This window comes from Eptesicus fuscus, chromosome 11 (genome assembly GCF_027574615.1).
Source record: "Eptesicus fuscus isolate TK198812 chromosome 11, DD_ASM_mEF_20220401, whole genome shotgun sequence".
NCBI classification, from domain to species: domain Eukaryota; kingdom Metazoa; phylum Chordata; class Mammalia; order Chiroptera; family Vespertilionidae; genus Eptesicus; species Eptesicus fuscus.
In genome coordinates this window covers 12,771,465-12,793,095 of record NC_072483.1, presented here as the reverse complement: position 1 = coordinate 12,793,095, position 21,631 = coordinate 12,771,465, and the positions used below count along the sequence as shown (strand labels likewise).

General features: G+C 36.6%; 1 protein-coding gene across 1 annotated transcript in view; it reads left to right on the top strand.

The window, feature by feature from the left end:
• DPP10 (dipeptidyl peptidase like 10) overlaps window positions 1-21,631 on the top strand; it is a 666,829-nt gene that overhangs the window by 561,504 nt on the left and 83,694 nt on the right. The window contains exons 8-9 of the mRNA XM_054723381.1: window positions 5,845-5,965; window positions 17,393-17,547. Of these exons, the coding sequence (XP_054579356.1) occupies window positions 5,845-5,965; window positions 17,393-17,547 (276 nt within the window). The remainder of the gene's footprint in view (window positions 1-5,844; window positions 5,966-17,392; window positions 17,548-21,631) is intronic.

Below are 21,631 nucleotides of genomic sequence, written 5' to 3'. Positions count from 1 at the left end.
AGCAACTCTCTCCTTATTGAAGACTAGAACACATCTAGCAAAGAACATGAGAAGACTCATTTGCAAGATAATCTTGGAAATGTAAATTTATGGCTTCTAAAATCCCACAGTAATAAAAAACTAGATAGGGCAGGCAGGAAGCCAAGACCCAATAGACAATATCCACTGTATTTCTGTCGGTGAGACTCTTGCCAGTCTAAGTTTTTATTAGTGTTGTCATTGTCTAGTGCACAAAATGGGTTCATGTTGTAATCATTTTTTCATTTTGTGTCTTTTGTCGCTTGGCAATATCTCAATGAAACTTCTCCAAGTCAGCTTATGTGGCATTAATTTATTTTCCTCAAAGCCTGAATGTTATCACAAAATGTGAATCCTGGCATTCACTTTAATGGGTTTTAACTTTGACTCTTCTTTTTGGCCATCATAAACACTGCTGAAATAAATATCACAAGCTTCATTATTCTCTACAGATTGGTACTTTTTTCCTCTACAAGATAAGGTCCCAAGATAGGGATTGCTTATGAGATAGAATAGGTTTTGTTTTCAACTGCTGTATTGCTTTCCCATATGGCCATAACACTTTATATCTTCACTGTTAAAACGTGGGGTTTGGGGTAGAGATTTTTTCATGGGTCCTTGTCTGATGAAGTTGAAGAATAAATTAGTGGACTAACAGATTTCTTTAATAAAAAAAGTAGGTGTTTATTGGGAGCATATACAAACTCCATCTGGGAAGGGGTGTCCCCAAAAGGAACCCCTGGGGAGGGGCCCCCAAATGGGAAAGGCCTGTTCTCTCTCTCTCTCTCTCTCTCTCTCTCTCTCTCTCTCTCTCTCTCTCTCTGTAATGGGGAAAAAAAAAATCTAAAAAATCCAAATCTCCTGAGTATCTTTGTCTCCAGTTTTATAAAGGCTGTAGCCCTTTGTCTGAACCTGACCCTTTCTCATTAGACCCTTCATTAATTTAGGACCCGTGCTTTCCTCATTGGTCACTCTGCTACATAGTATTAGTTTCAAAGCTCAAAGCTCACGTGATGCCCCCTCATTCCCTCCCCTTATCTTGCAACATTCCTCAATTCTCTGTGAAAGTATGTATGTTTCCTTCTTCTGGATATCCTATGACTTTTCTTTATCCTCTGTGAGTGTATGTATTCCGCCCTACAACTCTCCTCCTGTGAGATTTCTCTATCCTCTGTACAAGTAAGATAAGCATTTTGGCATCTCCAAGCCCCCATCTATGCAGTCCTCTCCCATAGACCCTCCCTCAGTTGTCCTGGCTCTCCCAGCTGCTCAGGTCAGGGCTATTTTTTTTTTTCTTTTCTTTATTGATTAAGGTATTACATATATGTCCTTATCCGCCCATTGCCCCCCACCACCTCACTCATACCCTCACCTGCCTGGTGTCTGTGTCCATTGGTTAGGCTTATATGCATGCATACAAGTCCTTTGGTTGATCTCTCCCACTTACCCCCACCCTTTCCTACCTTCCCTCTGAGGTTTGACAGTCTGATCGATGCTTCTCTGTCTCTGGATCAGTTTTTGCTCATCAGTTTATGTTGTTCATTATATTCCACAAATGAGTGAGATCATATGATATTTATCTTTTTCTGACTGGCTTATTTTGCTTAGCATAATGCTCTCCAGTTCCATCCATGCTGTTGCAAATGGTACGAATTCCTTCTTTTTTATAGCAGCTTAGTATTCCATTGTGTAGATATACCACAGATTTCTAATCCACTCATATGCTGATGGGCACTTAGACTGTTTCCAAATCTTAGCTATGGTGAATTGTGCTGCTATGAACATAGGGTGCATATATCCTTTCTGATTGGTGTTTCTAGTTTCTTGGGATATATTCCTAGAAGTGGGATCACTGGGTCAAATGGGAGTTCCATTTTTAGTTTTTTGAGGAAGCTCCATACTGTTCACAGTGGCTGCTATTTTAATTGCTCAGGCCAGAAATGCCTCCATCCTCCTGGACCCTCCCTGCCCCCCCCGCCCCGCCCCTGGTTCCTGTCTGCCTAATTAAGCTAGCTAGCTAGCCCTTATCACCATCAACATAGGAAAGCTCCCCTTTACCATATCCCTGCCAGAATGTGTTATCTGGGAAAGTCATTATAATTTTTCCCCCAGAAAACAAGTCACAGTAGAAGGCAACCCAAAGACTATCTGAACTCCACTGTAACTTTACAGATTCTCTTACATCATTACAATGCTTGGGGATTTTTTAATAATTCAGTTTTCTAAAGTAAAATTATCATGAGAAATCACTTAAATCAGTAAGGGTAGAATAGCTTTTCAGTAATATTTCAGTTAAAATAGATCCAATATTCAGTTATATTTTTGTTTTATTTTGCTGTTTTTTGTGTTCTTTTAAGCCGGCTAAAAGTCGGGAGAGTCTGCTGTGTTTGTATCAGGTATTATCTCTGTTGACTCGGTCACAGTAGGCTAGATTACATTATGGTCACTCAATCTCAAAATCTTAATGACCTTTAACACCAAGGGTTCATTTCTTGCTATATGCCCATTACCAATTGGCTAGGGGTGGGGAAAGAATTCCCCCCGTGCCTATTTTCCACAATTGAAGCATTGTTGGTGGTTGTGGCAGGGGGCAGAAAATTGAAAATTCGCTCTGAAAAAAATTCTACCCACCAATAACTATATATGTGCCCGATCATTTGATAATTAGCAATATTGACTAACACATTTATTAGAATGATTTCTTGAAACACTTATTACATATTTCTCAACTTGTCATGATTCAGCACATAGTATTTCTTCTGTCTTCCTATTCCCCTAGTGGTGACTTTACCATTTGGAATTATTTTGAAAGTGTATTAAAATAATTAATGTTGAAAAACTGGGTAGTTGGGTTGCTCTATAGATTGAAGGGTTAAATGGTCACACAGCTACCCATTTCTATTTGTTATACTGTTCAGGTGGCTCACTGAAAGAATTGATTAATGACATCAAAATATTATGACAGTTTAATCAGCAACATTAGGATAAATGACATAAGTGTTTGTCATATTTTCAATGTGATTGAACACTAGCTGCAGCCCCTGATGATTGCCATTTGGTACCAGTTTAATTTCATCAGTGTGTTCACCTTGGACTTGAAAATAGTTGCAGCTCTCATATTGCTAAGGTAGTGCTTAGAGTTTGTGATTGTTATTTGAAACTATGTAATTCTTGGAAACACCTTGATCATTGAAAGGGGTTGGGAAATTATAAATGTATATTTTCATGAAGGTAGCGAGTAATTTTTGTCCACAGAAAATATGATCTTTTGGACAATACCTGGTATTGCAGCTTTGAGTGAATGACATTAAAATTCTGATTCCATATTGCTAGTTCTTTCACATTGAAGCAGATGTCAGTTTCTTATGGATTCTGAATATCATCCAATCTGTTCTTCAACTGTAAATGTAATTACTGGTCAATGGTTTTGGATAATTTATACATCTGATGAAATAATGGAGGTTTTATTAATTATTTGACTTAGAGTTGTTGTTTTTTACCTTCAGAAAGCAGAGGGTTTGGAACCATTTTACTTTGAGTTAAGTCACTCCTACTCCTAATAATAATAGCCACTTTGCTTAAACAGCCTGGGTGTAGATGATCTGAATTGTCATTACTCACAAGCCCTAATCAAAAGGTTCAGATCCAAAGAGGAGATTCCCTCTAAGTCAGGATGATTTTGTGTGACTATTTCATATATTGTTTGTAAGTTTTACAAAAGATGGAAAACTTAAGTTTTAGATGGCTGGAATAAAGTTAATATTTTTTTCTGTCATGAGGGACTGTGAACGTCATTAAAATTAACTTCCATCCAGTTTTACAACACCTGAGATATAGGTCTTAAACTTTTGCCAAAGTGTACACATATGCTTTCAATAATAAGTTTATTTCTATATTCTATTATCACTTGAAAACTTCCTAAATGAAGCAAAAGCAGTAAATATTATTATTTTTTTAAAAATATATTTTATTGACTTTTCACAGAGAGGAAGGGAGAAGGACAGAGAGCTAGAAACATCGATGAGAGAGAGACATCGACCAGCTGCCTCCTGCACACCCCCCACTGGGGGATGTGCCCGCAACCAATGTACATGCCCTTGACCGGAATCGAACCCGGGACCTTCCAGTCCGCAGACCGACGCTCTATCCACTGAGCCAAACCGGTTTCGGCAGTAAATATTATTTGTTAATACCTCTCCTCTTCCTTCTTTTCCTGCCAGTACTGTTCCACTGCTACTCCTAATAAATTTTCCACATGTAGGACTGGTCAATAGTTTGGGATAATTTATACCTTGGCTGAAGCTGTAGAGATTTTGTTTTGATTTAGAGTTTGTAATCTTCAAAAGGCCCGGGATTTTAAACCAAATTATCCTGAGTGCGGTCAGCCTTGCTTCTAGTAATAGCCACATGTGCTATATGTTCTATATGCATCATCTCATTTATTCTTATAACAGATATCTAAAAATGAGACATAAACATTTATTAAAGAAGAAGACTAAGATTTAGAAAGCTACAGAAAAGTATCCATGTCACTGGGATTTTAAATTTAGGCTGCCCTATTATAAAGTCCATACTTTTAAATACCCTGTTGTATATTTTTTCTTCTCCCTTGCCAAATTCTTTTTATTCTATTAACATTCTCACCTATAATATAAATGTCAGGTAGTGGTGGAATGATTAATTAAATACTCTAACTGTTAAATGCTTGCCAAATCCTCAAATTCAAAACAGAATATGAACGAAATATTCTGGATATTAACATTGCTTTCATCACTGTGCACACCAAGATTATAAATCTAGGGCCTCATAATTAATCAGATAATTATTTCAGAAGCTATTATGTTTGCTGTATTTGCTCTTGTGTAATGATCCTATAGCATGCTGGAACACGTGGGCACTAGGCCAGCTTTCACATTCTTAGTAGAATGTTCAATCAAAATAGCAATTTGGCTCATGGTGGACAGTATTCTATTCCCTTCAATATGTGGATGAAACATGGTTCTATGAAGGTTATATTATCACATCGGCCAGCAGTTTGAAATGCTTATCACTAAAATATTTTAAAGTGGTTATAAAGAATTTTACCCTGAGGTTGCTATTATTTTGTTGATATTATTTGTAGCTGACATTATTGGAGCTGTTGCTGTTGTTGTTGTTGATACTATTTTGGAAGACTCTCTGATGTGTTTAAATAAAAAATCTTTCGTGAACTCTCAGGCACAAGGTTATTATTACTGCTATGCTATTTGGGAAAGAATTGCCAGAAGAGAGTGGGGCATAGTGAAGTGTGTTGACTTAACAATTACAAGGAATTCTATCATCCTTTCCTTTGATCAGCAGATCTGTATATGGAGCTAGATAGAAATCAGATAGAGTCTGTAAATATTATTTCACTGACCACAAAAAGTAAAAATAAAGACACAAACTGGAAGCCTTTCAAACAGTCAGTTGGCTGTTACTAAAATGGTATCTGGTATAATTTTCAGTCTCCTGAGGATGCAAAATATTATCTCAAATCCAAACCAATTTTAAAGTAAGAGAAAGAGATTATTAAGTAGATGAAAAGTTGTGGTTGAAAATACAGGTTTAAAATTTTAAATAGTGAGGATCATATTATTTCTAGATGAGAGTTTGATATTGATATGATAAGGAAATAAATAACTATTAATAATTAAAAGCAATACAAAAATATGCATTAAATAAAGACAAATGGAAAACTGACAAATAAAACACTTAGCTCTTCAGCTACTGTTGTATAATATGAAAGCTTTAAAAAAGGTTTCTTAATATGTTGGGTTTGTTTGTTTTACATGTTTCCTGATCCAGATTTATATCTTTGAAAATAATATCTACTATCAACCTGATATAAAGAGCAGTTCATTGCGACTGACATCTTCTGGAAAAGAAGGGATTATTTTTAATGGGATTGCTGACTGGTTGTATGAAGGTGAGTTGAATAGATTTAGTTTCACAAGAACACAAATGATATATTTGAATACAATATCTCTAAGAAAAATCTGTTCAATTCCAGAACAATACTTACAGCACTATTTCTTCTCCTCATTTCCTCTCAAAATTGCCTTCATGCTTTCATTTCTTTGTATGTGCTCATATTTTGACTGGTTGTAATTTATATCTACTTATATGATTCCACACTTGGCATATATATAGTTCTAGCCAAATAGATACACATATTTTATTTTTGGTAATTCTTAACTAACAAAAGCAAATGATCACCTCTATAGCACACAGGGATTAGATGTTGAATTTTTCTGACTCTCTCAAAAAAGCCACTTTTAAAATTCTGTCATATTTTAAAAACCATTGTAAGAAGAGGAAAATAAAACTTACCTAAAGAGTTATTTGCAATAACAATTGAATTGTTTAATAATAGCTGAGAATATAAAAAAGAATCAGATATGAAAACCTCTATCTAGTTTGGTTGTTTACCAATTGTCAGCTTAGTTATACGTAGTGATTTTCTGGGGAATCAAAGCTTGAGTTTAATACCTAGGTTTCAGACTCTGCAACTGATTTGGAAAAATATGTCAAGATTTAAACTAAGTTAGCCCATTTTTTTTAGAAATTGTAAAGCTATGTATCACCCAGAAAATACATTTTCTGGAGCAACATTGGCAAATGTAATCTCTCTACCCAGAGTCAATATTTTTAATTCTGTTTTTTTCAAAAAGTAAATTACTTAGTTCATTTATTTCTTCATCCATTCTCTTCTTCAACACACATTTTGGAAGAACTGCTATGTTCTAAGTACTTGTCTGGGTCTGAGATACATCAGGGAATAAAGCAAAATATTACCCTCAGGACCTCACATTAAGAGACACATTTTCCTGAGTGGAGTTATTTTATCAAGAAAGATATGTTGTAGCCCTTGATATTTATTTATTTTTAATAAATATATTGGGATGACATTAGTTAATATGATCATATAGGTTTCAAGTGTACATTTCTATAATATAAGATCTATATATTACATTGTGTGCCCACCAACCACAGTCAAACCATCTTCGGTTGATATTTGTATGTGTATGTTTACATGAATATTTATATATATAATATATTTTTGTATATATGCCAGCTTCAAATAATCAAAGATTTGAGAGGCCACAGTTTATCCCCAGGAGCAGTAGTAGCTACTGTGGAAATAGCCATAATTATGCTATGAACTTTTTAGAAATTGTAATACCAAAATAGAAAAGTAAGGTCCTTTGGTTGAGAGTGTCAGAAGCCAACTCTGGTTTTCTTATTTCAAAAAGATGAATTATTATTTGAAGGGCCTGGGATGACCCAGTGAATTGAAAACAAAACAAAACAAAAACAAAACAAAACAGGTGGAGAACAAATATGAAACCTGGGTAGTTCTGGTAAACTAGAAAGCCAGAGTTAACCATCTCTTACTTAAAGGAGATAGGTAAGATATGCCCTTTATCTTTAAAATATTGTTGGACTTTGTGAAACATTGACAGATCAAGAAACCAGATCAATGCAGTGTGGTAAATTGTCAAATCACAGTGAACACACGATTCGTTGAAAGAACAAATTCCTAGCACATCCTAGGAATTTGCAAATATTTTCTAAAGGAGAAATCCTCTGAGTTGAGCCTGAAACATTAAGTAGAACACATAAGAAGAAACTAGGAAGGAAAACCCAAGCAAGGGTTAAAGCTTACAAAAGCACAATAGGGTTAAATAGCATAGTGAGTACCTAGGGAACTAAAATCTGCTTATTATTATTGAAGCATAACATTTAAGAAAAAGGAAGTCAGCAAGAACCAAGAGATAGTGACAATAAAAATAATCTGGAATTTTAATTATTTTTTTTTGCCTGGAAAATTGGGAAACTAATAGAGTTTTTCAAGTAAGAGAGTGTCAAGATTAGATCTTCCATATAAATGAATCATTTGGCTCTAGTGTGAAGCTGGGGTTGAATGGCAGAAAGAACTAAGGGACAGCTATAAGGTGTTTTCTATGTTCTATCAAGAGATAATGACTAATAGGACTATGGTTAGGGCAGGAAGAAGGAGGGAAGACTAAACTTGATGAAACAGTAAAGTAGATAGATCTTTGTGGTTAAATGGATGAGGCAGATGGAAGACAAGAATGATTCTTTGGCTTCTGGTTTGGTCACTAGTAAATAGTGGTGACAGACATAGTAAGCCAGCATTCATAAGGAGTAGTGGACTTCAGTGAGGAGAGAAACAGGTTAGTGGGAACATTTGTGCTTTATAGCATGCTGGCCTGCTACATTGTGTGACAAATTGTGATCCTTAACATCAAGTCAGCTGGGAGTACACTCAATGTAAACTGTACTATCTTGACCAATGATCAAGATGACTTGGGCCTCTGTCCTTTAAGGAAAAATTTATATAGTTTATAGTATTGCATTTGAAAGAAAATTGCAAGGAGATACATTACAGACCATTATCTGACAAATTAGTTTTTTTCTTAATTAGAACATAAAAATTCTATATATTTGGGCTAAGAGTGAACAGCGTGTTGAGGGATAGGCAGAACAAACAAGTAACAAAAACTTTTGTGATGACATTGTAGAAATCTGACACATTGCAAAGGGGAAATAGAAAAATGAGGGGTTTTTTTTTTCATTCAAATTAAACTCAATCCTTTGGGCTCTTATGTTCTAGGCATAGTAGGAAACTCCAAATGTGCTATGTGATTTAATTTTGCAATGCTAGTATATCTAATCACTTGCTGAAGAAACCAAGATTCAGGGAGGATAGGCATCTTGGACATGGCCTCAGAGCTCATGAGAGGCAGAGCTTTAACTTGCATCTGTATCTTCAAAGCCAGTGCGTAGTCCTAGTCAGCTCCAGCTGTCACAGTTCCACGCCTTTAAATGTTTCATAAAGGATGACATACATTATGCACCTAAGCTGTCAGATTTCACTGGTCATTTTTCTCAGCCAAAGACGCTGAACCCTACTATTCATGGACTTAAGTCAGTTCTGCTTTAGTTCCAAGAGAAGGAACCCTACCAAGGGAATTAATGTTAAGGTTTGGTAGAGGGATTTAGGCATATATTTTAGGATCTCATATTCATATCATTGATTTTCCCTCAACATTGTGCCTGTTTATCCCAACCTGTGTTTCAAGAGTCCCACATATACCTAATTTCTCACTATTACTTTGCTTGTCCAGTGCGCCAAGAGCACCAGAATCCAGAGCTTCTCTTTTCCCTTAAACATAAGCACCAAAAAACAGTGATTTCTATTAGGAATGCATTATGATCTTCAACAGGATGTGTGTGATAATCTAGTGTGGAGATTTCCTTTTTATTACTTTACAGAAATCAATTATGATCTGAATTAGTAGGTGTGAGACACTCAAGAAGTAATATATAACAGTTTCACTTACTCTTTAAATTGAAATTTGCCTTCTGTAAATGCCATAGGAAAAAAAAACGATTAGATAAGGAATCACATAAAAGATAATAAAATGTTTTTATGCCAAATTTAAGGGCATGGCTTAATCTTTTTAGGACCAGGCCAATCTGTAAGTGTGGCTATTGTTCCCAACTGTAGTCACTAGTATCAAGTCTTGAAAAGTTTTGAAAAGTGTCCTTTTAAAACCTTTTTTTTTATTATTTCCAGTATTATTCAATTCCTAAGGGAAGTAAAACATAATGTATTTTAAAGAGTTAGTGAAGTTCAGAAAAAAAAAAAGTGTTATGTTCAAAACAAAAAATTTAAATATAATTCACACAAAGCACGTCTAATGTGGTTCATATAAATTAGTGTATTTAACATGGTAACCTAACTAAATAAAGTATCAGATGAATGTTTTATGAAAAAACTGTAAAATTCACAGTTGCCAAGCTTACAACTTTGAGATTTTTCATAGTATTGAATCTATCAAATAGAATAAAAAATGACTGTCACTTTCAATTGATTAAGCATATAAAATAATGGAACTAATGATTTATAGAAATGATTTATATTTAAGCATATTAAAATATCCCTCATATTTTTAAAGAAATTCATCTTTGAAATTCAGTCCAACAGTTATTGAACATGTTTATCTGTCAAGCATCATCTGAGAGCAATACAATGAGTAGTACAGATTTTGGGTACTTCCAAATTATTGGAGTGAAAAATTGTAAACTATTTTGTTGAAGCATGGTAAATAGAAGTATATAGAACTACACATCAGCATACTGACTAGAAGTATAAACATAATTAAGTCTGGTGGAATAGGGGAATATCTTTGCATTGCACTTTAAGAATGACAATAAACAACTGAGCGAAAGAAATTACAGGACAAACAATATTTTTATCAACAAAATGTGATTGTAACTTTTTCATTGTTTGATGAGAACAATGCAAAGTGCCTATTTTTATTGCCTTCTCTTGGACACAGAAATTACATCCATTTTTTTCACTTACTCAACAAATAATTATTGAGCATTTACTAAATTCCAGTAAAACTGAACTGTGACAGATAAACAAAAACATTAGAGATGCAGCTATGGAAGCCAGAAGAAGATAGGATAATGGATATTGCTGAGTCTCTGGGGGCAAACAAGCTAAGGACACCAAAGTCACTGTTGGATTTGCTACCAGAACTTGACAAGAACGTAATCATTCAGTTGGTTGCACCAGAAGTAAGATTGCAGTGGATGGAGGTATAAATGGGAAGTGAGGAAGTTATGAATATAGATAATTTTTTTGAGAAAGTCTACAGTGAGATACTGAAAATTAAAAGAAAAAATCAACTGCAGATTCACAGAATTAGCTAGCAATAGGATACTCAGGAGACCCTATCTGTCTAAGTTGATAATCAACAAATGGATACAATCCACTTACTTTCCAGAACTCAGTGGTTAAATGTTAGTTTTCTTTGTGTGGAGGCCATGTTTTTAATTGTCTGTGATATAAAACAACATGTATTGAAAATTCCATCTACTCTGCAGTGAGATTTTCTAAATCAGTGTAATAAAGACAATGAAGAGCCCAGCCTACGTTGAAAAGGAAAGGAATGCAATTTTTAAAAATACTTTGATTATAAATAATATAATATAATCAACACAGGAAGTTTAAATCCATGAGTAATGTACCTATTTGTTGCGATTAAAAAAGTGCGTGCCATATCCAAGAGGTCTCTTAGAAAAATTCATATTACATATTCTATTACTCATCTCTTTATTTCAGTTAGCTTTGTTTTTGTACTTGAAGGAAGCCAAATAAATGTCTATTTGTACTCTCCTGCTATTTTAACATTGTTGTGAGGAATGACTTTAGTCATAGATCACTCCAAATAAATGAGAGTAGATAATATAAACTTTCAAATGGATATTGCACTCAAATCTGGGCCATTCTAATTCCTGGGAAGCAGTTGTGCACACATATTATGGCACCCCGGATGGAACTTGCTTTGCTTCTTAGAAACCCTAGTGTGGATTTCAGATATCATGATCTTTTTGCACCTTCAAGTCTCGTAAGACTTAGAGTTTACACTCAATTGGCATTTAGCATTTTCTTTTCATGTGGATGCCTCATGTTTCCTCATCTGCACTTGAAGTTGCTTGTGTGAATCAGGGTGAAGATCATAACTGGAAAAATAGATATCACATTCAAAACAGCGTTGATGCCTTGCCAGTATGGTTGAGCGTTGAACCATGAACCAGGAGGTCATGGTTCAATTCCCCCTATTGCACATGTCCAAGTTGTGGCTCGATCCTGAGTTAATTTTTCTATCTCTCTCCCCCTCTCCTTTCCTCTCACTGAAATAAATTAAAAAACATATTTTAAAAAGCAGTGTTCAAAGTTGTGTATATGAAGAGGGCACTTACTAAAGACAATGGCTAACAATGGTTTAGCTATTGACACCTGAAATGAGAAGGGGAGGCAGCTATTACCTGAATCCTGTGGTTTCCACAATAATAAAAGCGATGAATTTTGGTTGAGAGACACAGCCAGGCCCACCCACATGATTTCAATGGGTAGGAACCATATAGTAAATGCCATGCACTAACTATCTTCTGTTACTTGATTTGTCTGTTGGCCATACCCAACCAAAGTTAGAAACCCTGGGAGTATTCTTATTATTCAGATAAAAAGAGGAGCATAAGGTATAGCAGTATTAGTCCAGTTATATACACCTGTCTGAAATTTATAACTACAGCTAACACTTTTGCTTTTTATATAAGATTCTGGGGGAAATGCTCCAATTAAGAAAAGAACTAAGCTTATCATGTGGCCTTAATTGCTAATCATGTGTCCCTTCATCAACTTCTTATTTGTTTTTTCCTTTACCTTCTGCCAACATTTTGACAAGGCAGGTTATTTACCTGGTAGATCAAACCCAGACTTTAGTCCTACCAAATCATATTCCTTTGCTTCTTTTTCTTAATGAGGATGCTACAATACCAGTTGGAAATGGAAATTGGAATGTAGAAATGTGAAATTGGAAAGTGGGATGGAATTGAACAAAGGCATATTTGTGAATCTGCTGAGTTCCAAATATAGTATTCCTTGCCCTCCTTGTAGAGTAAAGACACATTTCTTCCTGGCAGATGAGATTAATCATCAGACTCAACTCAGTGACTGTGTTTTCTGCCAGTTTATTTTTCTCAGTCATATTGAGCCCAAAATGGTCAGAAGGAAATTCTAGCTTCCAATTCAGAGGAACACAATTACCACTATTTCCTCTGTAGGAGATAATCCTCCTTTAGGCATTAAGAATTCTAAACCCACCACGCTCATTATCACGAGGACAAAATTCAAAATGTGTCCAGTGGGTTATTAATTGATAGTGAAAGAAAACACTGCACTTCCACCCCTGAGTTCCTAGATCTGTGCTTTCCTGGCTGTGCAGGAGGGGCACTTGCATGTTGTAGGATGACATCCCAACTACAAGGTCATTGTCAAATAAATAGTGCCAAGACCCAGATGGAGCATGCTATGTCACTCCTCTACAAGCCAGGTACATACAGCCAATGGGGAACATGATGAGAACAGTGAATTCCATGGGTCTGAGCCCATTGCCCTGCTTTTTGCTATAAAATATTGCTTGTTTGGAAGTGACATAGTAATTAATGTTATTCTGTAAGTCCACGGAGAGTAGTGTTGATAGAACTGCAGGCAGCAAAGGTATATCCATACTTAGAATATATATCTGTGACTATAATGACAAAACACTACTCTTCTTCATGGAATGACTGCCATGTAGCCACCTGCCAACAGGTAGTCAGCTGGAACTGCTGGGAAATAATGCCATATCAACAGTTTAATGACAACCTCTGTTATTGGCAGATAATGATGGGAGTCAGAGGCAACCTGATGTTCACTTGGTAGTCACCTTGCCCTTTGGATTATTGAGAGCAGCCCTGCTGTGAATGCGCTCTGTTGAACATTGAACGGAACACTTATGTCTTCACATTTTCACCCCTTCTGATAAATCTGTGCACTTATTGCCCTAGCTGGTTTGGATCAGTGGATAAAGTGTTGGCCTGCAGACTAAAGGGTCCCAGATTTGATTCTGATCAAGGGCACATGCCTGGGTTGTTGGCTCAATCCCCACAAGGGGGCATGCAGGAGGCAACCAATCAATGATTCTCATCATTGATGTTTCTCTCTCTTTCTCTCTCCCTCCCTCTCCCTTCCTCTCCAAAATCAATAAAAATAGATTTAAACAAAAATATGTGCACTCATTTTCCCCTTAATCTTTCTTTTCACTAATTTTCTAATGCTACTCTTCTCATCTGGTGGCCATTTATTAGTTATTGTGCATAAGTCAGGGATCCAGGTTTCATGCCAAGTCTCCTTCCACACGTAGTGGAAAACTAAATATCTGTGCAAAAGTCTGCCAGCTCAGGATTCATGTTACTATAGTCTTGTACTGCCATTCCTGAATCAGATTGTAGTCCAGGGCCTATCCAATTCCAGCGTGTTCAAGTACAATGTGCAAACCTGCCTATTAACCAGACCTGCATTTATTACTTTTCTGCCAACTTGTGTTAGAAATACATCTTGAGGCATAAATGTGAGATAACGTAGGAGGAGAAAGCTACCATGAGCAGTTGACTTATGCATTCTGGACCAATCCCATATTCCAGTAGACTGCTTTTTTTTTTTTTTTTTTTTTAGTGGAATGTTGCTGTTTTTGTTTAGTTTTATGGTCAGTGAATCAGATAATAGTCAGTTCATGATGGGCATTTGGGTTGCATAGCCACTCGCTATCCCATGGTCAGGTTAATTGCTTCTGCCAGAGCCAAGTAAAGAGCTGCTTTAGAAATAAAGAATATTTATCAGCACAGGAGAAATGGCCTTTCTGGGAAGCTTGTATTGCCTGTGCTTTGATCATCATATGGTGAGTGTCGGAAGCTCCACAGCGTCTCCATTCGCCATGGATACTTGCATTGCCCTTGTGTCTGCTGGGCCACAAGGTAAAGGTGGTAGGGAAGCTTGCGCCATGGCCTTGATCTGCTGCATAGCTCTCACTTGCTCAAGTCCTACTCAGAACTGGCACCTTTACAGCTTACCTGGGAAATAGAACAAGGCAGCACATGGGAATGTAGGTCATATTTTCTTCAAAATCCAGAGTCCAGTCCCTCTTTACTTTTGTACAAGTACAATTTCAACCAATTTTCTCTCACTGTAGAAGAGATAGACCAATATATCCCAAGCCACTAGATCTCCAACTATTCCCTAAGGATGCAGACTGTTAAACTTTGCAGAAATTCCTCTTCCACTGCACCTTTATGCCTTTATAGATAGAGGTTGCCTCTGTTAACAAACCTGTGGGAATTTGAGGTTCAAAATCTTCATCCATAAAATTAGATACATATAGCAGTATTCCACTATGAAATCTGTTATTTCTGAGACTGGTTCAGAAAGCACAAGTATAGTGCACATGTTTATACAAAAATTCTTATCCTATGTGTCAGCGGCCCAGAACTTCTCTACCATTATCTCTACTTAACTTTAAAAAACAAGTGCATTTGAACCCCTGATTTGTGTTGCCTTTTTCAACCCTTACTGTTGGCATAAGTAGTTAGTATTAATAAAGGAAGGGAGCAAGTGGAACTAGACACTAAACTTAATAAACTGGGAGGTTGAATCAGATATTGGGCCTGCTTCACTAGGAAATTACAGCACTCCATTAAACTTGACTTACCAGGAAGCTATAGCATTTGCAGACTCATTCACACACTCCAAGGGATCACTGTATTCTCCATGGAGGGTACTTAATCCTTGAGGCAGGCAGGATGAGTCTCCTCAGGGTGCAATATGCCCATACCAATTGGTAGGGAACCAGGATTATGGGAGGTGGTAGAAGAGGAAATTTTTAGCTGAACGCATGCCCAGTAGTAGACAAGATGATGCAAAAAGAGGTGCTTCTAGTTTGAGGCATGCCAATAGATGCCAAAATGGCAACAAGAAGGGGTGAAGCCTAGCCTGAGAAAGGGATTGGATTGGGTGAGGGCACAGAACCCAAAAAGGTCTAGGAAAGAGATTGGTTAGGGGGAGGAACCCAACTCATACCCTGGGAAAATCACGAGCTAGGTTGGATGGTTTGGTTTTGAATGACAGCTTGCTACTTATTGAGAACCACGAACATATATGAAGAATTATCAGGAACCTGGGACATGTGCTGCTAGAGCCTTCACACCCTCTGCATTCCCATGGTGTATTATTTATCTTTCATTCCAATAAATCTTACCACTACATTTACTGGTAAACATCCTCCATGCATATGCTCTTTAAAATTCTCTTCTCAAGACATTTCAAAAGAATCCATTTTCACTGGCAACATTAATATGATCTCTTGGACCTCAGCCATATCTGCCCTGCAACTACAAAAGAGAGGGGCTCCTTCAAACATGTCATAGTGACCTTTTGTGTATTCCAAATCTTGCAGTCATGGATTTAGTTTTTGTTTTTTCCTATATAATGACCCTCAGATGTCATAAGAACCAGGTAAACTTTACAATCTTTACAATTGCCACTGCTGTAGCAACTAAGTCACCACCTTTTGTCCTCTCAATACTTTTCCTCTCTATTTGCACTTCATTCCACATCATTACCAGTGACAATTGATTACTCATGCTTCCATTCCTTACTATGGATTATCTCTGCTACAATTCTCCCTGGAAAGGTTATTATTAAATCAAAGATAGTACATATAGTTATAGAGGTGGATATATCTCCAACTTAATCTCAAAATCTAATTTTGAAGATCTCTTCCCTGAGTCTACTGCTGCTATTAATTACTGTATCAGTCAGGGTCCCAAGAGGAAAGAGGTGGCACTTTCAATAATTTGAAGAGGATTTATGTACAAAGAGATCATTTACAAAGTGAAAGTGTAGGGGAAATATAAAGGACGGAGCTACAATTTAAACTTGCAGCAGCCTATGACTATAGAGATGAACAATTACCAAATACAAAAGCAGAAAGCTGTGGAGAGGTGGCTGCATTGGCAAGAGGAGTGAGATCATTTAATACACACAGCAAGCCTAAGGTGACATATCAAGACAGAGTTAAAGGAGTAAATACTCTGACTTTATGCTCCTCTGAGCTCTTGCTAAAGAACCCTAATGGCCATATTCTAGAGGGCATGGGAATCCGATTGCTGTGCTTCATACAGGTTAATTTTCTGGGCCAGAAAGCAGGTATAGAAAAGTAGATAGTGAATCTGGAGCCACACAAAAAATATCTGGTATATTTCTTATCCTATATAATAAAGAGGCAATATGCAAATTGACCATCACACCCTCACAAAGATGGCTGCCCATGACCAGGCTGGCAGGGGGGTTAGTGAGGGATGACCAAATGACTGAACAAGCAGGCTGTGTGGAGTGACCAGGCAGCAGGGGGGGTTAGTGAGGGACTACCAAATGACTGAACAAGCAGGCTGTGTGGAGTGACCAGGCCTGCAGGAGGGGCAGTTGGGGGTGACCAGGCTGGCAGGAGGGCAGTAAGGGGTGACCAGGCCAGCCGGGGGGGAGGGCAGTTAAGAGTGACCAGGCTGGCAGGGTTGGGGCAGTTGGGGGTGACCTGGTTGGCAGGCAGGTGAGCGATTAGGAGCCAGCAGTCCAAGATTTTAGTCTTTGAAAACGTCCTCTTTCTTTTCACTCTGATAGTACTTTCATTGTCTCCGTTCACATTGCTGGCAACCCATGACATCCTGACCTTATTGCTTCCTTCCTTCCTTTCTTTGCATCTGCTTTTCGTGGGATCAAAGGGGTAACTCAGAAATAGAGAATGCTTTATGAAGTTGATAAAGTCCAACACAAGTATAGAAAATGTACATGTACAATGGAGATTTCAAGGACAGATTTTTGTGGGTCACTGAGCCCACATCTCTACAGTTGGTTTCAAATAACACTCATTTATTCTAGAAGAACTTCTGCATTCTCACATCGCCCACTGGTGGTCACCAGATGGAGAAAGGCTTGCCTTCCTGATGATAAATGATTCACTGGTGCCTAACATGGTTATTCCTCGGTTTACCGGAGCATTGTATCCCAAAGGAAAGCAGTATCCGTATCCTAAGGTAAGTAACGTGGCAGCGCTAGTTGCCCCTTGCTCTGCACCAGTGACTTCACTGATAGTATTCTTGGTTCATGAACAAGTTGCCTTTGGAGAAAAAAGGAAGCATCATTTTAGAGCTTTCAGTAGTCTGTCCACACTGCTTGGGTAAGAGGAGATCAAGATGTGGGGAGGTGGGGACTTTGACCTTTTTGCATTTCTTTCCCATTGATGCTCTAATTCTTGCTTTCCCTCATCTCCCACTTGAAAGATGATGAGAAGATATAAAGGGTCTTTCTCCAAGGTATATTCTGTGAGTTGTCAATAGGTGTTATAAAGGAGGAAAAAGTGCCATCGTCAAATACATTGGAAATTCTTAGTTGAAAAAAAATCTAGCTTCTCTAAGATGATTTCTTAGAGCACTTAATGTTCTATATGTTAATGCGTATTATAAATCTCCTATAAAAAGTAGACTAAGCATAAAGAATCTGCAGAAGCATAAAGAATCACCAATAAAGAATAGACTAAGCATAAAGGATTTATTAGCATTAACTTCAGTACTGTTTTGGCAGAGCAAACTCTGGAACATACTTTATAAAATGCTGGGGTAGAGCCATGGCCAGACGCAGTGAGGATAAAATTGTTTTATTGAGTGAGGCAAATACGGAAATCCTGTGCAGATGGCGAAACCATTTTCAAATGTTAGGTGAGGCTTCTAGAGCAGGTTGCTAAAACACCTGGAGTGTGTTGGTTTTCCAGTATATTTCATGTTTAATTACTTAAGGTCCCTTTTGTAAAGTTTGCTTTCCCCATATTATGTAAGAAAGGGAAAGGCTCATAAGTGAGGCCCTCTATGCGTCAATCATGTAAAGATACCTCATAGCAAACTTTTAAAAATTCCACTTTACACATTTTAGCTCTTAATTAGATTAAGACATGGCTGCTAGTTTCATTTAGAGGCCATTTCTTAAGCCATTCCTTTAGTGAGTTGTATTTTGTATTTCCTAGCAAGATAGATTTTATATTTTTCAATTTGCATATTACATTAACTGGGCAGAGTGCTGGACAAATTACCTATCACACATATTATTTTACACTTGCAATGAAGATATAGTCAGTGTTGGGGTGATTGTCCTTATTTTCCTATCATCTGCCAGACTCAAGTTTTCCAAGGTGGGGGGAAAAAAAAGGCTTTATGGAGAGTCGGGAATAAACAGAGAGTTTCCTCAATGAGGTTCTGTACTGTTTTTCTCCAACCTGTCTTCCTTCCACAGGGTGTGGTGTTAAATAACTGATGCCTAAGGAGGACAGCAAGGGGGAGAGGAGTCAGATCCCAGGATTTTGAAATATTATTTTTAAGGTCTCCTCTGGCCATACATTGGAAGTCCCACATACTCAGTATTCTTCAGGAGAAAATAGCAATTTGACCTAACAACAAAATAAACATATTCACAGAGATTTTTATTCTATTCCAATAAAAGTACTTACAATTTCTTCAATTACAGATTTAGCCATGTTTTATGGTTGACAGTTTGTGCCTGCCCAGCATATTGCACTTGCCTTTTTCCAGAGAAAAACAGAAAAGACTTCTCAATACATTGTTAATTCTCACACCATTTGATTTACTTATTGTAATGAAAGGTCATCTGATAATTCTGACACAAATTGAAGAACTGGTGGCATATTGTTACTTATGTCAATAAATAAGATCTTCACACAGAACTGTCCAGTTTGTGCACTGAACAAAGAATAAAATCAGTCCTGGGATGGGACAGCTTTTTGTAATTCATTTCCCCCAAACGGTGAGGATTTTAGGATTCACAGGTAAGAGCCATACGCAGTAGCTGCATCTTCAAGTTTCCTTCTTAAGACTTTGGTGCTTGAACTTGGACATTCCCAGGCTTCATAATTTTAACAAGACTGATTCATACAAAGGAACAACTAGAAGCACCTGAGGAAATTTAAATATGTCAGCAGTAATTTAATAGATCCTGATTGATAAACCTAGACACTTATTTAGTAAGTTATTATTTAATTAGTTTTTGAATATTTCTTAATCATTAAGCTAAGCATAAAATAATAGTAATGTTTGCTTATTAATTGTATGAATCATGTGTACTAATAACATGCTTTATGTTTTCAGAGAGACTTCTCATTGTTTTCCTCTTTGGTCCTCCTCACAATTGCCTCTTCTTTTTACAAATAAACAAACTTTGATTCTAAAAGGCCAAGTCCTTGTATGAAAGTCACAGTTATTTTAAGAGCAGGGAAATAACTCACATTTATCGATTCTGTCCCTCTCCATAAAGCTACTAAAGGTTAGCATATCACAGAAGTTGTACCAGGAATGAAAATGTCTCCTGGTCAAGATAACAAATATATGTGGAGCTCTGCTTGCTCCACTTACTGTTAGTGACTTAGCTCTACACTGGGTGGGGCCAGAGTAGGTTTACAGTTGTGAGTCTGCGAAACACGGTTTATTTTTGTATTATTATTTATTAATTATTATAGTATTTTCCATACGAACAACTGTAAACCTACTTTTGTTCTATCCTGTATGACTATCATTCTTAGAAAGCCTCACACTTGCCATATATAAACATATACTAGTATATGTCTATATGTAATGCATATTGTATGTAAGACATGATGGATGTAATATATGATGGATGTGATACTTGATGGATGTAATACATGATAAAAGTCCTGAGTGTGTGTTAGTGACCACCATTTAGGAGTATTAAAATGCAAAACAGGTATTCCAGTGGCCAAAGCTGAGAGAAAGAATCCCAAGTCCTTAAGGGGTTGCCAGTAGGAATTCCTGCCTATGTATTTAAGACAATAGGACTCAAGGAGACTAGGTCTGGGTTTTGGTCTTTGTTCTCATACTAACTTTCACTGTCATGTTGGGTGTATTACTTGAATTCTCAAGGTCTCATTATTTTCTACTCTGGGTTTAAAAAAAGGTGTGCTTTTTTTTTCACTAATACATGTATTTTGATTTGCTCTTATTTATTTAATAAACTTTCAGAAATGGTATTTTAGACATTGAAGTAATGCATAGAGTTCACACTAAATTGTGTTTCAAATTAAACTTGATTAAAATGAGTGCATAAAATACCCAATGTAGTCAGATTTACTAATGAAATACTTACACTAAACAAATATATTTGTATTTTACTTAATTCAGCATGGTGCAGAACTCATAAAATATCCTTCATTAGCAATTCAGCACAAAAGAGATGCACAGTTCTATTTCAGTAACCTCAGGTTAATGTTCTTAATTAAAACATTATCTTGTTTAATGGCAATTTAGTTGCCAGTAAAATAAGGTTAATTATTATTGAGGCTTTATTTCAGAATCATAGAGGAAGGAGTCTGTGGAGTTGCAGTTTTTGTGGCAAATGTGACTGTAAAAGCACATAGATGAACTCCTCTAATCTCCAAACTATTGAGACAATTCAAATATTCAAAGGCGCAGATGAACTTGTAATGTGCACTTAATTTCAAAACTCCAAGAAAAGATAAGAATCTAATTAAGATTATAAAATGCTGAACAGCTGAATTTTGGAAACAGCCTGATGTTTGGTTTTTATCTAAAATTGGCCACATGTGTATGCAACTGTTAATTTGTTTTCATGTAGAAGCTACTTGGGATATTTGTGATTCTGTGCAAGTAAAAACTTACAGTGCTGTGGCCTTAAGAGGAGGTAATGACCATACATGTCTTTGACAAAGTACATCATTAAATTATGTAACATTGATAAGAACTCACAGAAAGATCAAATTTAATTCAACTTCCCTTTTTCTTTAATCAGTTTATTGAAATAAAAAATATAAACAATTTTTCACAAACTAGAGAGGTCAGTGTCTTAATAATAACTATCATTTTTAATTCATTACTATATACTATTTTAGGTACTTTTATAAATCATTTTTTGTCAGTCCGTAATAACAAAACTATGAAATACTTTTATCTACAGAAAGAAAACCTACTTTGGGTCAAAACTTCTGACTTGTGACAGATTATGTTCAGAGAGTTGTCTCTCTTATTATTATTATTTTTAATCCTCACCCAACGATATGTTTATTGACGTTAGAGGAAGATG